The 18590-nt window shown below is 41.5% G+C and overlaps 1 protein-coding gene across 3 annotated transcripts in view; it reads left to right on the top strand.

The window, feature by feature from the left end:
* The window catches only part of bbx (bobby sox homolog (Drosophila)), a 36868-nt gene extending 19968 nt beyond the window's left edge, over positions 1–16900 (top strand). For 2 of the 3 annotated variants that reach the window (XM_015398367.1, XM_015398369.1), the window contains exons 5-15: positions 1696–1897; positions 1978–2045; positions 2180–2254; positions 2686–2772; positions 4076–4141; positions 9259–10084; positions 10170–10302; positions 12534–12685; positions 14333–14530; positions 15820–16012; positions 16095–16900. In XM_015398367.1, coding sequence (XP_015253853.1) covers positions 1696–1897; positions 1978–2045; positions 2180–2254; positions 2686–2772; positions 4076–4141; positions 9259–10084; positions 10170–10302; positions 12534–12685; positions 14333–14530; positions 15820–16012; positions 16095–16173 — 2079 coding nt within the window. In that variant the 3' untranslated portion in view covers positions 16174–16900. The remainder of the gene's footprint in view (positions 1–1695; positions 1898–1977; positions 2046–2179; positions 2255–2685; positions 2773–4075; positions 4142–9258; positions 10085–10169; positions 10303–12533; positions 12686–14332; positions 14531–15819; positions 16013–16094) is intronic. The other variant, XM_015398368.1, reaches the window with a different exon arrangement.
* Positions 16901–18590: the final 1690 nt, after the last annotated feature.

An 18590-nucleotide genomic window follows, 5' to 3' on the forward strand; every position in this document is an offset into this window, starting at 1 on the left:
GAAACCTCCAGCAGAACCAGGCTCAGTGTGAGCGGCCATCTGCTGAGGCCGACTGGGGTTCAAGGAGACAGAAGCAGACATAGAAAAAGAAACATAGATACAAAAGGCAACTGTCAACCAGCTCCACAAACTAAACTGTACGTAATTTATTCTTTATGGTACGCCAGCATTCATAACATGTAGGCGAATGGATTGTTTTTTAACTGTTTTGGAATGACTATGACCTGGATGACTGAGAATCTTCACCTTTTCATCTTTTTTTTTAAGTGTATGGCGATCTCCCTTTAAATTGTTTTTATTTTGTACATGACTAAAGGGATACACACCTGTTGAGATAGTTTAAAGTTTATTCTTCAAACAGCATATGTTTTGACTATGGGTATGCTGGTCTGACAGAACACCGCTCGCCTCTTGGGGGTTTTCCCCCTCTGTTGATGGCGACTGGAATTAGATGTTAGCATTTTTCAGGTATGTGTTACAAACTGCAGACACCAGAATAATAAGATCTAAAATATTTTTCCAGCAGGTTATGAGATTTGAAGTTAATTTAGGCGTTAATAAACTGTTTCAGAGGAGTGATCATAGCGCTCTGCTTCAGCAGTGCTGTGTCTGACTCCCTGCCAGCTCCCAGATCAGCTTCTCTGATTGGTTGATGCAGCGCGTCCAGCAGCTAAAGTTCAATTCTTCCAACTCCAGCAGCTGCTGCTTTTGCAGCTCATGAGGCGCCGCTGCTGCTGCTGCTCTAGACGCGCTGCAGGATGTTTAGGCTACATTCACAGCAGCCTGAAGTGACCCTAATCCGATTTTGTTTTACCCACGTGCGACCTGGATCCGATCTTTTCTTGATAGTCTGAACAACACAAATCTGAATTTTTCCAATGCGACCCAGGCCACTCGGCTCTGTGGTCCTGAATCCGATACGAATCCGATCTTTTCAAACGCGACCCGTGTCTGGTCCGGCCAGGTCGCATTCTTCTGACCTAAACGTCATTAAAATTAAACAAAGGTCACTATTCTACTATCTACTAGAGATCACATACATGTCACATATATATTGCAATGTCAACTGCAAAGCAAAAAAAATCGTATTTCTCAATAAATCGGTATTAAGCATTAAGCCCTGTAGCGTGCACGTAGCCTTTGATGTGCATCAACCATTGACTTTACATGTAAACCGTCTGCTTCTGCTGCTCAAAGTACATTAGATGTGAACGCAGCATTAGGATTCCTCTTTCAACAGAAAGAGGAATCCTAATGCTGCTAAAATTAAAACTTTTATATCTTGCTGAATAGTAAGTAGAGAAGAACAGCCTGAAAACAAACCTTTCTGTAAAATATGTGGAAAAAGTCTATTTCCGAAGGCAAGCTGCAAAATATCAAAATGAAGACATTTCTGTTTCTTCTTTTTTATTGTTTTAAAATGCAATACATCAACTCCAGTCACAGAAATGCAGTTTACCTTTTCCCTTTTTTTTTTTTTTTTTTTTAAAACATATAGCAACAAGGTCATATATACACATAGAAACAAGAACCAAGAGAGAGAACAAAACAAAAAAATCCAGAACAATAACACTGAAAAAGCTTCCTGGATGGGAAGCGAAACTTCTTCAAACTTGGAAACGGAGTCCAGGGGATTTGTTTTTTTTTACTTTTTTGGAATTTAGTTTTTTAATGTAATCTCACTTGTTCTTCCAGTACAAGGACGCCTTTATGAAGGCCAACCCCGGCTACAAGTGGTGTCCCACCACCAGCAAACCACTCAAGAGCTCCTCTTGTCAGCCGCTCGGCTTTCCTCGGAAAAAAGTTTGGTCTTTCTCTTGCAACTCATCCAAGGAGTCCACAGTTAAGAAAGAGCCCAAAAGCGACAGTTTGCACCAGCTGAACTTTGCTATGGCAGGTGGGCTTTTTAGCCTAGTAGAAGGAAGATGATAAAGATTTCAATTCACTTTTCTAACTTTTGCCATTTTTTTGTAAAAGATCCAACAAAGATGGGCGGCCTGAGCATGCTGCTGTTAGCTGGAGAACACGCCCTCATCAACAGGGAGGTAGGTCTGTCTGCCAGAGAGCAGCTGCTGGGAGGGGTTGTTTTAAAATGCATGTCTTCAGGTTTCCTACATTTTGTTTTATTCTGATTTTTTTTCCTTTACCTGTTTAACCCAAGTGATGTTATATTTTCTAGATCCCTCCCTGCACTAAAGCTGCATTACCTGACAGAGCCAGTAGAGGAAAGCCCCTTTCAGAGGAAACTGATGAGGTTTGTTTTTGTTCCAATAGCTTTACTTCATATTGAATTATGCTACATTCACGCCGCAAAGGTTTCAGCAGCAAGAAAAGCTTCTGCTGCTTCATCTCTGATGCTCGTCCACATTAAGGTCAGACGTCCAGGAAAGTGTGTCCAGCTGCGTCTGATGCTCCTGAGTTCAATGGCAGAGAGCAGCTTTGCTATATTTGGTCCTTTCTATAAATGTGTGGAAAAAAACTCAAATATAAACTATAGTTAATTTAGCAGTTATTATGTCTTGGTGATGTAGAAAGATTTGTTGCTGAGGCTAATTAAATGCAGGAATTCTTTGCCACTTATTTAATAGAAGGTTTAATCTGTGTTTTCATTCGGAGGGAATTAAGAAATAAATCTCTAACATATTATTTGGGAGCAAAGTTTGTAACTGGCTGATTTTTGTTTAGACATTTGCCCAGACGATTCCCAACAGGCTGCCTGACGTGGCTGAAGATGACGGCAGGATGAAGACTGGCCTTTCATTGGTGGAGGAGGTACGGAGAACCTACATCCCATCACTGTTATCAATACTCCTCAATGGGAGATGCTTTTAACTTATTGATGACAGAAGCACTCTGTCGCCATCTTGTGGTTGTAATATGAGAAAATCATTTTTGTTGAGTTGACTTGAAGAAATGTATCGAGATTGTGTTTTTGATGGCAAAGAACAAAAGGTTCTTTAAAAACACTAGGCTTATTCTAAAAGCTCAATTAGGGTTTTAATAATGCTTCAGTAGAACTAGTTTTCAGTTATTTTACCTAAAAGCCAGTTTCCTTTCTGTTTTTGTCAACCATGCAGAGTTTGATTTGGATCCTTGTCACCCTGCAGAACCTGGTTGCTCTTTAGTGTTTAGTGTCTAGAACAGATGAAGCTGCGGTAGAAAGCAGAATTCATGGTTCAGGTCCTGACGCACCATTTTATTACCCAGAACACCACAGTAGCACCACCATTATACGTTGATGTTTGTGGAATCCTGTGTTAGTTTTCTGCCAGAGTTGATGAAAACACAACTTTAAAAAATTTCAGCTTTTTTCTGGCCGGTCCAATTAGTGTTTTCCTAAAGTCCATTGCTTAGGCCCTTGTCACACCATGCAGATTTATCCAGCGTCTGCCTGACGTCCCAGAATCTTCTAAAATGAACTATCTATATATATTTTTTTCAATTTAGGGGCGTATATTAATATAGCGTATTCATAACGAGTCCAGAAGTCACCGCCCACCAAAAAAAAAGAATAAATAAAAATAAAGAAGGTTTTTGTTGGCAGCACATTGAGCGTCATGTCTGCTCGGAAGTTTGTTGGTGGTGGGCGTGAACGCAGGGAGGATCCATCACACTCACCTTCTGGCTCACCCTATGATGGGGATGAAGTCTGGAGGAGAAGTTACTCATAGGTTTAGGACAAGCTAGACGCCACGACTTATAAGTAACGTACACTTAATGTATGTCAACGGTCAGATAACTCACCTGTAACTTATGGCCCACCTATGGCATACGACAATCTTTCTATCTTGGCTTCAATTCTTTCAAGTTTTTTGTGTTTCATTTTAGGTATTAATTTCATTTTGTTTGCTACATTTGTTTAACTGTAATACATTTTAGCCAGTTTTGATTAATTCAATAATCTGACAAAGAATTTTCTAATTACTGCAAGATTTAAATTTTAATGAAAAGTATTTCAATATTTGGACTTTTAGAAAGTAATTTCTACAGAATTCTATGGCGATCAGACTAAACTATTCTATAGCATCAGGAAGCAGGACTATTGTTCATCAGTTATGTCTTGGTGTGTTCATAGCGTTCCTTGTCCGCCACCGTTGAAGGAAAACCATGCAGACAGTCGGCGCTCTTCCAGCTCGCTGAGGTAAGTGCTTCATCTAATGAAGGACGGAACATAACTGGGCCTCAGTGGCCAAAAGGTGAATAGTTTCTGCTTGGAGGAAAAACTGATGGCAGCTTTAACATGGTTAGCTTTGTCATCATTCTAGAAAAGTAGGTTTTTTCTCATTTTTTATTACTTTGAAGAACTGCAAGATTCACTTACAATGACAATGATCAGGCAAACCTCAGATATTTATAGCACAAATAGAAACATTTTATTCAAAATGTTAATTATAAAGTTAGTTCACCTATGAACAATGGTGGCTGGCGGAGTTTTCTCCGGGGGGGCAATAAATTCAAAATAGGTGTATATCAAAAAATAATCAAATATAGGCTAAGTTATCACTGCAGTATATTTATATGAATGCCAGCAACAAAAAACATTATAAAAACACTTTATAAAAAACAAAACATAATTTCCTGGACAGGTTTACTTTTTGCACATAAATCTTGCCCTTCTGAGGCTTTGAGGGTAAATCTGTGTTTCGCATGGTCCAATATTGTGTCACAAACCTAAAAAAAATATATTGTATCACTTCAATAATAGATAAGCTATTAGTCAGCTTTATATTTTTTAATACATAAAAACTGCTTATTTTTTGAGAATGTGTTTATTTAAGAGCAACTATGCAAATGAACAAACACCAAGAAAAAGTAGAATAAATTCTATTATTTTCCATTAGAATCCCAGATTGTTCATTCTACTTTGCCTTTTCTAAAAAGTACTTTAAATCAATCCATGCTGGCTCAGATCCTGACGTTTGAAAAAGGAGGCAGAAAAGCAGGATAAAGCCTTAGCCTCGCTGCATGCAGTTAGCCGAGCCTTGGAGCTAAACCAGCTCCTGGAAAAGGATGTTTCTTCAGGGTTCCCACGGGTCCTTAAAAAATCTTAAAAGGCATTGAATTCTTCAAAATAAAACTAAGGCCTTAATTAGTATTAAAATGTCTTAAATCAGTCTTTCGTAGGTCTTAATTTTTAAAACATCATAAATAGGAATATTTTTATACATGTACATCTAACGAAAATTGTCTCCAGCCAATAGTTTTCTTCATGGCTAAAACCAGGGAACATACATGAGGCTCAGTGGATTTTGTGCAAGAAGTCATTCAAGCTCAGAACGATGGGAATTAAGGCAGTGGAGTCACATACGAAGCACGAAACACAAAGCGTCAAAATGGAGTTACCGAGAAACAGCCGGTATTTCTCGGTTTTGTTCCACCCTTATCTCTGCAACGCCTCCACTTATCACCAAGTCAAACATACTAAGAAAACGATAGAAAGAAAAATAGCTGCAAAAAAGACTTATGACACTGGTTATGTTGGGGCTTTAAAACTGATTTGTTTTGTTCCCTGCTAAAACAAAGTTTGTGAATTCAGTTAAATAATTGTTAAAATATACTGTCATTTGTGTGTTTTTAGCTTTCCTCGTGTATGGCAAGCTCTTTCAAAATTTGAAACATTAGTGCAGTGGTTTATGTTATAATAAACCTTTGGGTTAAGTTGTCACAAGCATTTTTTTTTCTTGTGTTTCTTGTGAATTTGGTCTTAAATTTTTATTTCAAGTGGCATTAAAAAGTCTTGAATTGAACTTGCCGTATGCTGCAGGAACCCAATTCTTGCGTTTCTCTTTCTCTCTCTCTCCTGCACCACAAGCTGTCCTATACTTCTGTATTGCAGAGGAGCTAATGCGCATTTACAACTTTTAACGAGAGTCAATGGCCAAAGATTTTTGCGCCCTGGGGCGGAAATACGTCACCAATCCAATGAAAAATGGAATGACGCTTTACTAATAATTAGTGCTGTCAAACTATTAAAAATTTTAATCGCGATTAATCGCATAATATCAACAGTTAACTCAAGATTAATCGCAAATTAATCGCATATTTTATCTTTTTATTTTATTTATTTTATTTGGGCATTTTAAAAAATGCAAATGTGCAATAATGTAAAAAAAAACTGCCTAAAAAAAAAAGTTTAAATAATAATTTTTTTAAAGCACTTTTAAAAAACTAGAATAAAAATATCCTGGTTTAAATTCCGGCCAATAATTATTCAAAAATTGTAAAAAAAATTTACAAAACTACAGAACAGTAAACAGTACAAACATAGGACAAAAATAAAGATGTACTGTTAAAATAAAGTGCACATTCCGTTATGAAATTCAGACTTAATTCAAATAAAATGAAGTTACTCACAAAATAATAAATAAATCAAACGAATTTACAATAACTGGGCTTTGCAGTCATCTCAACAACATAACATTTTACATGTAAAACATTTTTAAAATGCTTTAATATTCCTTTGGTTTGAACAGGAATTGCAGCAGCAGTGCTTTCCACATGACTTAATTTATTTCTTTGTCTTGTTGGCACTAAGCCAGTGAGACGCTCGTTTCTTCTGGACAACATTGACATAGGACTTAGGTTTTGTCAAGACAGCCTTCTGGGATAACTTTAAAATGAAACTTATGATTCAGGATACCTTGTCTGCTGGCCATGTTTGCTCATTCAAAGCACGGGTCTGTTATGCTGCGGTCTCTCCCAAAACTTAGCATTCCTGAAGCTACGGAAAGCGCCGAGGGTAAAACAAACAGTACAGCGAGCGCTGCGGAAAAATAAAGAACAAAAGCGCACGGTGCGTTTGTTTTGATGCGCGATTAACGTGCGTTAAAAAAAATTTCGGCGTTATAGTCTAAAGCAGTTAACGCGTTAATAACGCTTTAAAACTGACAGCCCTGCTAATAATTAAAGATTAAATATTTATCTTGCACATCTAAAAAATATATATCAATATATTTCTATTTTTTTTATTTCATTTAAATTTAAGATATAAATAGGAAAAAAAAAAACTTTTTTTTTACATCTTAATCAGGGTCATTGGGTGGGTGGGGCACCTTAGCGCCCTCTATTGGCTTGCCAGTAAATTTTTCGCTTATAACAGATTTGTTTTTCAAAGGAGTCGGGGGTGTTTTTTAATGCAAAAGAAGAATTTGAAAACAAAGGAAGTTGATTCACTGCTCGTCAAAAAATGAGGAATGAATAAATCATCCTCTCCTGGTGTGAACAGTGCAAAATATTGGGCCTCATGCAACAATATTTTCAGATTGTTAGTGTAAATTTCTCTTAGCTCCGTCGGCTTTTAGGACATGTAGATTCAACAAAGGTTCCTAACCTCATAAAGCTGTTGCAGTCCACCTGGATGTAAGTGAGCGCGCGATGTAGAAATGTAAATCAGCATAATTACTGCCCTGATAATGCTATATAAGGCTACGAATTCACACACCTCTGTTCATTCACAGAAATGGCTTTAAGGAGAAAGAAGAAAAACTTTAACGGTTTGCAGATTCGGGCTCTGCTGACTGAGAACTGAGCAGCAGAATTACAGGACCAGTAAAACCGAATCAGTGGGAAATAAGTTTGAAAAGCTGGAAATGATGTGGATAAACTGTTACTGAAGTGAAAAAATTATATAACAATAAAAATCATTTCATCCAATATCATTCAATAAAAACTACTGATGGGGGAAAGAGGTGCAATATTTGATGTAAAGTTTTAATATAAGTTTGTCATCAACCAACATGACAGCGTTCTGCTAAATCTCCGTTTAATTCACACACACACCTGAACCGTACATTTACAGACCACATCTGTCATCCCTTTATCGACTCTCCATCTCTCTCATTTGACCCATTAAAAATGTTAACAGTTAACCTCTGAACTGATTAATTCAGACCCATTTAGTGTGAGAACAAAGCCAAGGAGCTGCCATGGGGGCAATGAATGAAAGTCTGAATTTTAGAGGAGCTTTGATGAACAACAATCCATTTTATGTTCCAGATTTTATTTCAATAGTAGCTTGATCTGACATGGGGTCACTGACTCTTATTTCTATTGATGAAATGACAACCAATGAAACCAGAGTCCCCTGGATCCCAACATGGCAGCCGCAAGTGTAGTGACACAGGTCTTTCATCCGCGAATAAAAATGTCACGTAGAATTGTAGAGCTGCAGTGTATAGAACGATGCATCCTTAAAAATTGCTGCTGCAGACTGGCTAAAGTTAACCCTGGCTGCTGCAGACGGGCTAACGTTAGCCCTGGCTGCTGCATACGGGCTACCGTTAGCCCTGGCTGCTGCATACGGGCTACCGTTAGCCCTGGCTGCTGCATACGGGCTACCGTTAGCCGTGGCTGCTGCAGACGGGCTAACGTTAGCCGTGGCTGCTGCAGACGGGCTAACGTTAGCCGTGGCTGCTGCAGACGGGCTAATGTTAGCCCTGGCTGCTGCAGACGGGCTAATGTTAGCCCTGGCTGCTGCAGACGGGCTAACGTTAGCCGTGGCTGCTAAGAACGGTTAACGTTAGCCGTGGCTGCTGCAGACGGGCTACCGTTAGCCGTGGCTGCTGCAGATGGGCTAACGTTAGCCCTGGCTGCTGCAGATGGGCTTAAGTTAGCTGTGGCTGCTGCAAACGAGCTAACATCAGCCCTGGCTGCTGCAAACAAGCTAACGTTAGCCCTGGCTGCGGTTAGCCTCAGAGCTCTGCTGGTTGCTGCGGTACTTTCAAGTTCGGAATTTATTTTATTTAATGACGCACTACATCAATAAATCGACCATATAGTGACGCTTAAAAGTATAATGTTCTCACCTCAAATGATCTTAAAATGTACTTTTTCAGAACAGCAGAAAAGAGAACTTTTAACTTAATACTGTGAGCGCTAACCTGGAAGCTGCTGCTGCCGCACTGCATGCTGGGACAGCTCTCAATCTCAATAACGGACAAGTCTGCTCTGATGCATGCTGGGTATGGAGGGGAGGGAACAACATCCGGGACTTTGTCCGTTCTCGGTCTTCTTGTTCTAGTGAATTGGAACGGTACTAGGGCTGAGGCTGTTGACGTTTCAAAAGCACATAAGAATGCACAAGTACACATGTTGAGAAATGGCCAATGCCTCACATTTAAGCTAATGAACAAAACTGTGTGAACTTCTTTGGTCTGTATTATGAAGAGAAGCATTACAATTATATAGGATATCGAAGGGTAGAGAATTATTTTACAACTGAAGATTCCTATAAGCTTCTTTTTGTTTGTTTTTCATCAGATGTGTTTAGCATCAGAAGCAGGAAACATAGACGCCATAGTATCCCAGCCAGACGACAACTGCTCCACAGCAACTCTCAAACAAACCTTTCTGAAGTCAGAAGTTAAAGAGGAAGGCGGAGAACCTGACCCCTGTACGCCCACTCACACATCAGCTCCTCCCTCTGTTACATCTACCTCCACCGATGCCACACCCCCTCCTCAGCATGAAAGCCAAAGCGGATGTGTTAAGAAGAAAAACAAGAAGATTGATGGGGTCAAGTTGAACGACATCAAGTGTCCAGAGAACACAGTCGCCAAGAACTGTCAGCAGGCTGAATCAAATGTGGATCGCACGATTGAAGCTGTGGCCAGAGGAGTCTGGATCGACAAAGAGGACAAAACCAAGAGGAAGACCTGTCCCAGTCTGTCAGTTAGAAACCCTGGTCTGCCTCAGAAGAAAACAAAGACCAAAGTGAAGACACCAGTCAAAGCAAAAGAAGAGGAGTTGGAAAATGGCAGTGAGCAGCATGAGTCCTCTGATATGGAGACAAACACAGCGGCGCCATGCATAGTACCCCCGACTGAAGCAGAAGGTGTTGATACTGACATCACAGGCCCCCAGATCTGCATGCAAGACTTCCCCCAGTCTCCTTCTGGCCAATCACCCACTAAGCCCAAAGAAGAGGACCAGGAGAAGCACAAGGAGAAGGCAGGTGACATGACCTGGGAGCTAAACAAACACAGCCACGGCTCCAGGAAATCAGAGCGCAGCTGCAAGGGTGCCTTGTATAAAACGCTTGTGTCTGAGGGAATGCTGACGTCACTGAGAGCCAACATAGACAGAGGTATCCTGCAACGAACACATGAAACACTCCAGGCTTATCTTGGCACTTAATGTAATGAACTAACTTGGTTGCCACATGTCCGCAGGTAAAAGAGGAGCTTTCCGCGCTTTTGATCACGATACTAACTGGACTCAAGAAAGCTGGACAGTTTCACACACAGGACCAAGTAATACCAAGAAGCTAAAGAAATCCAAATCCAAAGACGAGTCTTCACAGAGGTTCGTCATGTCCCATTCTAAATGAAACATGAGATAAGCTGGTTGCATTCTCCACAGGAAACAAGAATTATTTTCTTTTCCTCACTTTTCCTGAGCAGCTCAGCTGCCAAACCGATAGAAAGTCCCTTTGGCTGTACAGTAGTAGCCATTCAAAATTTCCCCACTTTCCTTGATGGGCCCTTGGCTGGTCCCCTACTATTCCTTTTTAAACATCAATCTTTGTAGAACTAGAATATTCTTTCTGTCATAATTTGTGGACATTAATATCTAAACAGAAGCGCCATCTCCTGGTAAGACGCTGTAATTCAGTGAAAGGGTGGAGAGATTAAAAAAATATTCTCTCCCAGTTGAAGGAGGGATTAACTCCAGTGGCTGGAAGTTGGAGGGGAGTCTGCTGGGAGTTGCAGGGAAGTGGACTCCCATTCAGCTGAAATTTGACTGGGAAAGGCCATTTTGAATGGCTGCTACTGTAGCTCTACTAGAGAAAACACGCCATGATGGCAGGGAGGCGTTTTTCAGACAAATGATGAGGGGAGTAAAAGCTTGAAAAGTTCAGTTTAGAAAACTGGACGTGAGGTGAGATTAGCAGTGGAGGTCACCTGGGGGGTTAATGCTCGTTAGGGGTCTCTGATGGGTCGTTATCTCCCTCGTCAGAGTGGTTTCGGCCACAAGCCTCATTGAAGGTTGAGTCAGGTGAGGGGAGGTGAGAGGTGAATCTTCGGGGTATCAGCTGTTCACCTGCACCTGAAGGCTAAACCAAACATCCGCATCCTGGCCAAGGAAGATGGATGGTTTGAGAGAGGGGTTTAGGAAAGCTCTGTGTTTACACCTTAAAACTTTCTTCAGTAGGGATCACTCAGGACAAACTATTTAAATAAGACTTCATAATGTAGGCCTATATGTATTAAATAGCCAGGAGACATGGTAACAGATTTGGTCAGGAATTGTAATCTTACTTAGACCATAGAGGTGACTCCGAATCACCGTTAAAGAAGCATTTTATACAACTCCAGTCTGCCACACCATCACATCATTACACCGTACACGTTTTCAGATGAGGAGACATCAATGGCTCCAGCCTTATCAAAATATTACACTTTGTTCTTACATCAAGGACACTGCTCTCATTCCATTCCCACATCTTTGCCATGTTCATAATGAAGATGACTTTCTATCCTGATAGAGGAACTGTCCTATTTAGATAAACTACTGGGGAAAACATTAGTTCTGACACAACAGGCAGGTAATATTAGGGTTTAACAGACTCTGTTCAGTTCAATTCAGTTTATTTCTATAGCGCCACTTTACAACTCATGTCATCTCAAGGCACTTTACAGATGAGCAGACGAGCTCCGAGCCAGCTCCCATGTCAGAGGATGAAGAGAGCACAAACAGTTAGTCACAGTCAGAGAAACAGGACTACACTGAAAAACAAGCTGATCTCCAACATCTAGAAACAAAGGTGTTGATGATATTTCTCTCCAGGATGGAGTCACAGCCAAACAGAAACAGACCAGATGAAGCTACTATGAGAAAAAGAACGTTAGAGATTGAACTAACAGATTCTGCAGAGTGGGAGAATAGAGATATGATGAAACGGGGGTCCCTATGTCCTCCAGAAACTCACACATCATCAGTAAGAAAAATCCTAATAGAGGGGTTAGGAAGCCATCATTGTTAACCTGGAAAAAGCAGAGGAAGTGGTCTTAGACATAACCTGTCACCTACTTACAGAAACAAAAACATCTTCTAGAAGATTTTATGTCCAGTTGCCTACACTGAGCTTTTCAAGCTCTACCATGACCTGGATGACTGAGATATGAGGAGAGTAAGGTGCTTTATATTACTCTGAAGACGCATCATACAAACGTTCATATGTTCTTACCGCTTTGCTCAGCTTAAACTCCAAACTATTTTTCAGTGAACAGATTTAGGAGCCGAAAACAAAAGGGAAGAATCACCTCCATTATTCCTACTTAACAAATCCCTTTTTTAGACATGATGTAAGAAAAACATTGTGTCAAAACAAGCAGCAAGAACAATGAAGAAATGTCATTTGGTTCTCGCAGGTTTCCCGGTTCTTGTAGTTTATTTAGCAGCCTTTAGGGTCATTTGCCAGGATACAAAATAGAAACAATATGATCGAGAGATTACTGTGTCTGTTTGAGACTTAAATCAAATCTTTATTTCCTGCACCATCATATGATCTAACCTTGGACTTGGTTTTTCAGCCTCGGGAAACTGGAGGAGGAGTTTGAAAAGAAGTTTAACAGCCTGCCGCAGTTCAGCCCCCTGACCTTTGATAAGAAAGGGACGGCTGTGGCCAAGAAAAAGAAGACTGACTGCTCCTCTAACCTGGAGGACTCCTCTAAAGGCCCAAAAGGTCAGCATACGGTCTGCACTAAAGTTCACTGCAGTTAGCAAAAAAAAAAAAAAAAGTTCATTCATGGTTAGATCAAATTCACTCAGCTGTGTCAGATGTATAATTTTCTGCCAACCAAACATGACTTTCATTGCTTTCATTTTACAGTACCATTTATTTCACACGAGGTCAAGACCAATAAAATGCTGTGGTGTAGCCTTAAAGATGCACTTCATAACCTATAGCCCCATTTACACTACCCTTGAAAAAACGATCCATGCCGAGACCGGTCCGAGCTCGGATCACTTAACCAGGCCCAGCTCGGTTCTAACGACCGTTTACACATCACGCTATCTCGGTTCCTCGCCTCCTAGTGACGATCTGCAGTATTACTGCCAGTATTGAAGGAAGAAATCAAGCAGTTGGTGGCGGTAATGCATCAAAAGTTGTTTGCCAACTGCTATAAAACACAAGAAGAAGAAGATGAAGAAGGAGGGAATCAAGCAAATCAAAATGGCGTCGCCCGTCACATTCAGAAAGTTATGCTTGATTATTATTGCTGTACTTCGGTGTTATTATTTAAAATGCTGCGTGGAGAAGATTTCGATTGTTGTTTGTAGTTGAAGAAGCAGTTGTTCTTCTTCTTCTGTTTCCGGAGGGGCATTACCGCCAACTACTGGAATGGAGTGTGAATCGCAATGTGCAGCCAGACAGAGATGATGCGTTCTGCTCATGCGCTCTTGTTATCAGAGAACCGAGCCAGGGAAAAACCAAGCCGAGCCCACATCTGGAACTGGCTCGTTAGCTCGGTTCAGTTATCTTTCCATTTACACACGATAAGTTATCTGAGTTACTGAGCTCGGACCGGTCTCGGCACGGTTTTTCAAGGGTAGTGTAAATGGGGTATTTGATCCAAGCATTATTTTCAGTTATATGAAATGATGTCAGGAAGGACTGGGCAATTAATTGCATTTGCAGCATAATCACAATTTAAGAAAATGCAATTTTCTGCACATATTTGACCATTTTTAATTATATTCTCTCACTAGTCTGTGGGTCAGCATTTAGTTATTTACTAATCCTTCCTCCCCATGATCAAAAACTAAAATTAGAAGACATTAACTAAATACTAGAAATTTTTGGGTAAACTACATACTTCCATGGATGCAGTAGTCTTCCATGTCATTGTTTCTGGGCTACATATAAAGGAGTGCGAGTATACCCACATCTCCAGGGACCATTACAGTATGTATATGACTGGATACTAGGAGCTAAGTGGTAACTTACCAGTCTAATAGTCTCCCTGTGCGTGAGTGAGTTCTCTCCGGGTACTCCAACTTCCTCACTAAGTCCAAAAACATGACTGTTAAGTTAATTGGTTTCTCTAAATTCTCCTTAGGTGTGAGTTTGTGCGTGAATGGTTGTTTGTCCTGTTTGTCTCTGTGTTGCTCTGCGATGGGCTGGTGACCTGTCCAGGGTGGACCCCGCCCCTCACCAGTAGACAGCTGGAGATAGGAACCAGCACCCCTCGCAAACCCCAGCAGGGATAAGCGTGACTGAAAATGGATGGATGGATATTTCATATGTTTTCATTAAAAAGAAATCTTATGTATTCCCTGTTTGAATCTTTTCTTTTTTGCTTGTTTTCTTCTGTGTTTAATCTCGCAGTAGATCAGAGTGATTCCTTCCCTCTGGATTCCGTTTCTGAAGCCAAATCCTCTACTCTCATCAACACCATGTTTCCAGATGTCTACAGCGCCACCAGCAGCATGGAGATGCTGGTCGGCAGCCAGAAGAGGAAGGCTAGGAAGACCAAGATCACGCACTTGGTGCGCACGGCTGATGGCAGTGTTTCTCCTGCTGAGAGTGAGTCCGCAGCCACCTGATGGATGAATGAAGCTGGGATTTCAACTCAGTAAAAATTTGAGCATTTACAGTCAACAAACCAACACTTTGGCCGTTACGCATGGGAGAGTTTTCCTGCCAAAAACCAAGAGCAGTAACTGCAAACTCGGTAGAGGCAGTCATTCTTTTGGCAGGAAAGGATTCTAGGCGATGATCCGACTCCCGTCTGAAAAAGCCGACGGGCTTGCACTGATATTAAAAATGTTTGCTCTTGGTTTTTGGCAGGAAAAATCTTCCATAGTTATGTCATTTATGCTGCGCTCACACCGAGGCTGTTATGGGCGTCAAATACGCGCAAATGCAGAAATCTGGATGCTGAATCAGACTGTGGTCGAGTTGCTCTGGTTGCTCCAGGCTCTGGTTGTTTATCCGCTCTGTTCTGTAGCTTCAAGCTGGAGAGCAGCTTGACTTTATTTAATTTATGAATTGGAAAAATTGTTCTGACATGTTTTAAGTGAGTTTTCAAGTTTGCAGACGTTTCTCTTCCCATCCAGAAAGCTTTTTCAATTCAAAATGTCAGAAATGGCGTTGAGTTCCAGGTTTTATCCAGCAGCCCAACAAAGCCTGGTTTTAGTTTAGAAAACATGCATATAGAAACAGATGAACGGGTCCACCTCTTTGGAATGGGGGTCGTTTGGCTTCTTTTGTTAGCCTGCAATGCCCCATACCTGTCTATGTCTCTGAAAGGGGGGTTGTTAAAGGGAATTGTTGGCCTGGATGAATAGGCGAGGTATTCTGTTCCCCTGTAAAGAGGTTGGGGTTGCGATGATCGTGGGAAAGGATCAACTCTATCGCTGCATTGTAGGTTTTTGAAAGCTGAAATCTGAGTCCACCCCCTCTGTTTAAGGTTGGTTTTTCTTTCTTAACATAGATTAACATATTTTCTTTGTCTAGAAAAGAGGTGGTTTGAGAGGGGCAAGAAGGAAGCCATCTAATTTAAGAAAGAAATGTCTACAGAACCAGTGACAGCTTGCAGGTAGTGTTTGTCTCCCCAAAAAACTCCTGGATCAACTCTTCTGATTGGTTGATGCTCCACATCCAATGGTAAAAGTTCAGTTTACTGAACTCCAGTGTTGAAAGCTCTGAATGCGACACTGGACCCCACAATGCAGTCCCCAGTGGTCTTGTAAACCGGAGGGTTCGGTGTGAACGCAGCATAAAAATTCTGCTGCAATTAATATATTAGACAGGATCATAAAACAATAAAATGTTTGGTTCATTTGTGAATATTTGTTGTTTTCCTTCAACAGAAAACAAAGCCAGGGATCTAAACCAGGAAGAGGATAAAAAGCCATCGAACCAACAGAATTTATGCAATGAAAACAGGTGCTACAGCGCTCCACAGGCGGACGAGGTGAGGAGGAGCACCTTACCACAAGAGCTACCTGCTCTCTTCAGCTTGGCTGCCCTGGCCGAGGTAGCAGCCATGGAAAATGTTCACAAGTAGGAGCGCCTGCCGTCCTGAAACGTTGTGCGTCCCTAAGTGGAGCTTTTCTGACAGTTTGTTCTGATGTCCCTGTTTCAGAGGCCAGAGGAGCTTGGCTCAGAGCCAGAAGAAGGAACTTGCACAAACTCCGCTTCTCATCTCGTGCGCCGACCAGTGAAGAGTCGCCCGTGCTCCAGATGTATAAGCCACGGACAGCAGCAGCGGAGCTTTGGTTTGGGAGGGCTTGGACAAACTCCTGACTCTGATTTTGCTTGAATCACATGTAAGGGGAAAGACCCCCCCGCTCCCCCCCACCCCCCGCCCTGTAGGCGTCTCAGCGTTTACCACTGAGGCACAACGCCTTAGGTTTTCCTCTTTGATGGATGATGTACTGGACGGTTGTTTCATTCCTTACAGAAGTGATGGTGAGTACAGTCCAGGTGTGAGGTGGACTTCAGGTAGACCGTTTAGTCAAATGCACCAGTTGCTTTGAGAAGAGCGGTCCTTAGAACATTGGAGCTGCTTGTTTGTGAAGCAGAAGGGCCAAACGCTCCTGTGTTATGCAAACTAAAACCATCCCTTCGTTGGTAGTTCTTGGTTATAAAGGGGGCCATATAAACACTTTCCTTCTACATGCCTCTTCACTTGAAGAGAATTGAGCATTTACGGTGAAATCCTTAGTTTTCAGTTTCTGAGCTGCAGCTGTCTGACGAGGATCCTCAGTCTGTGCCGTAAGGAGGCTCTGTTAACAGTGCTGCCAATTCTGCAATTCTGTCGCTTAATTTAAAGCTTTTTCAGACCCACCTAGCGCCTTTATTAAAAAAAAACATGTTCATTTAAACTTTGGGGACGTAAAAGCACCAAACTCTGTCCTCCTGAGTTATCTATACCTAAAACTAATACGTTCGCCGTGATTTAATGAATTAAGCCTTAATCAGTAAAAAAATATGAGTAATGATTTTCTTTGTGATCACAGAGTCTGGGAGCGGCCATTTATGCCCAAATATAGTAACGCCTCCCTCCTGACATCTTCCGGCAGTGACGTCACGGTGCGGTAAGCTGAGCGCCATTCTCCCCGCTTTACAAGCAAAATCTACTGACAATGCCCACGTGCATGGCAGCTGGATGCTGGAATACCTCGGGTCAAAGTGGGGAAAAAAAAGAGTTATTTCCCCTTTCTGATTCCTGATCCTCCACGGACGGATTGGTCGTTGGATCGCCAACTTGAAGAGGGAGGATTTGCCATCGAACTTCTGGCCAGAGAAAAAACCCGTAATATGTAGCCAAACATTTGGAAGAAGAATGTTTTCAAGATGACTTGGATAATAGCGCGTTGTGACAAACACCAGATACAGCACTGGGACTTGATCAACAGCCGATACCGCACCGTGACGTCACAAACCAGTAGGTGGCAGTAGTGTTCTTTGACAAACATGGATGCCTCCAGTAAAGAACATTTACATGAAAATTACTTTTAATTTCATATTTAAAGTACTTTCAAAGGTTAGAATTCTAAATATGAGCGGACTTCCTCCCTCTCTCACTGTCTATCATCATGCAGAGCTGCTGCCTGCTCTGCAGCAGAGACTAAATCATTCCAATTTGAATCCATATTGCAAATGAAAGGTGCAAATCTGCTTCAAATCTTTCCCTAGATTGTAAAATTGAATAATGAAAACAATTTTTAACCTTTATTTCACATAAAATAACAGAATTGTCAATCTACAGCCTCATTCTCTCCCCATTAGCTCCTTCACTCTCTGTTTTTGCACTGATGCTAATTTCTTCTTAGTGTTTTTTTTTCCGCTAGATGACAAACAACTAAGGGTGCATTTATGAACTGCTATGAAGTTTGGTAAAATCTCTATAAAAGTCTTCAAATCCCCATCTCTCTGCTGCTTTGACAGACAGACAAAAAACACAATTCTGGGTTCTGAATCTCCTGCTGCTGGATGGCATGATGATGCATATTAGATGATGACGTCATGAAGCGACTTTATGACTTTTCTTGCTGAGGAGTTGGCAGCACTGTCTGTTAAACTGGTCCGTTTGTCGGGGTTCAGGTGGGAGCGCCACATGCCTTCCTGTTTAAAACGTGAAGAACACACAAAATGTCGACCTATGCCGAAGCGTTCCACGAGTACAGAGATGATCAGATCAACGTTGGCGGCTGTGGCCACGGCACTGGAAACCAAACAGGAAACCCTGCGGTTAGCTTCCCTCAATGCACGGCTTCCTTCTATAGATGGCTACTGTAGATCTACTGTTATAGATGACACTGTTATGTCAGATGGAAGCCATTTTGGAGGTCAACCGTTGAGATTGAAAAGCCCTCGTTCATCCATTGCTTGCAGTTTTCTATTTTCTTCCCTGCTAATTATCCCCCCCACACACACCGCTCTGCAACGCCTCTATATTTGGAAGAGCTTCTTTGCCTCCTGCTCCAAACGTTTAATCAGGGTAACAGACTTCCACGAACTGCTACTTGTCTGCTTTATCTTGGTTTTACACTAACACAGTGTCCTCATGTGTGTTTATGAATGACCGTTTTATATTAATGCGAAGATGTTTTAGCGAAAGCAATGTTTGTGGCGA

This window comes from Cyprinodon variegatus, unplaced genomic scaffold (assembly GCF_000732505.1).
Source record: "Cyprinodon variegatus isolate N-32 unplaced genomic scaffold, C_variegatus-1.0 Scaffold931, whole genome shotgun sequence".
Classification (NCBI taxonomy): Eukaryota; Metazoa; Chordata; class Actinopteri; order Cyprinodontiformes; family Cyprinodontidae; genus Cyprinodon; species Cyprinodon variegatus.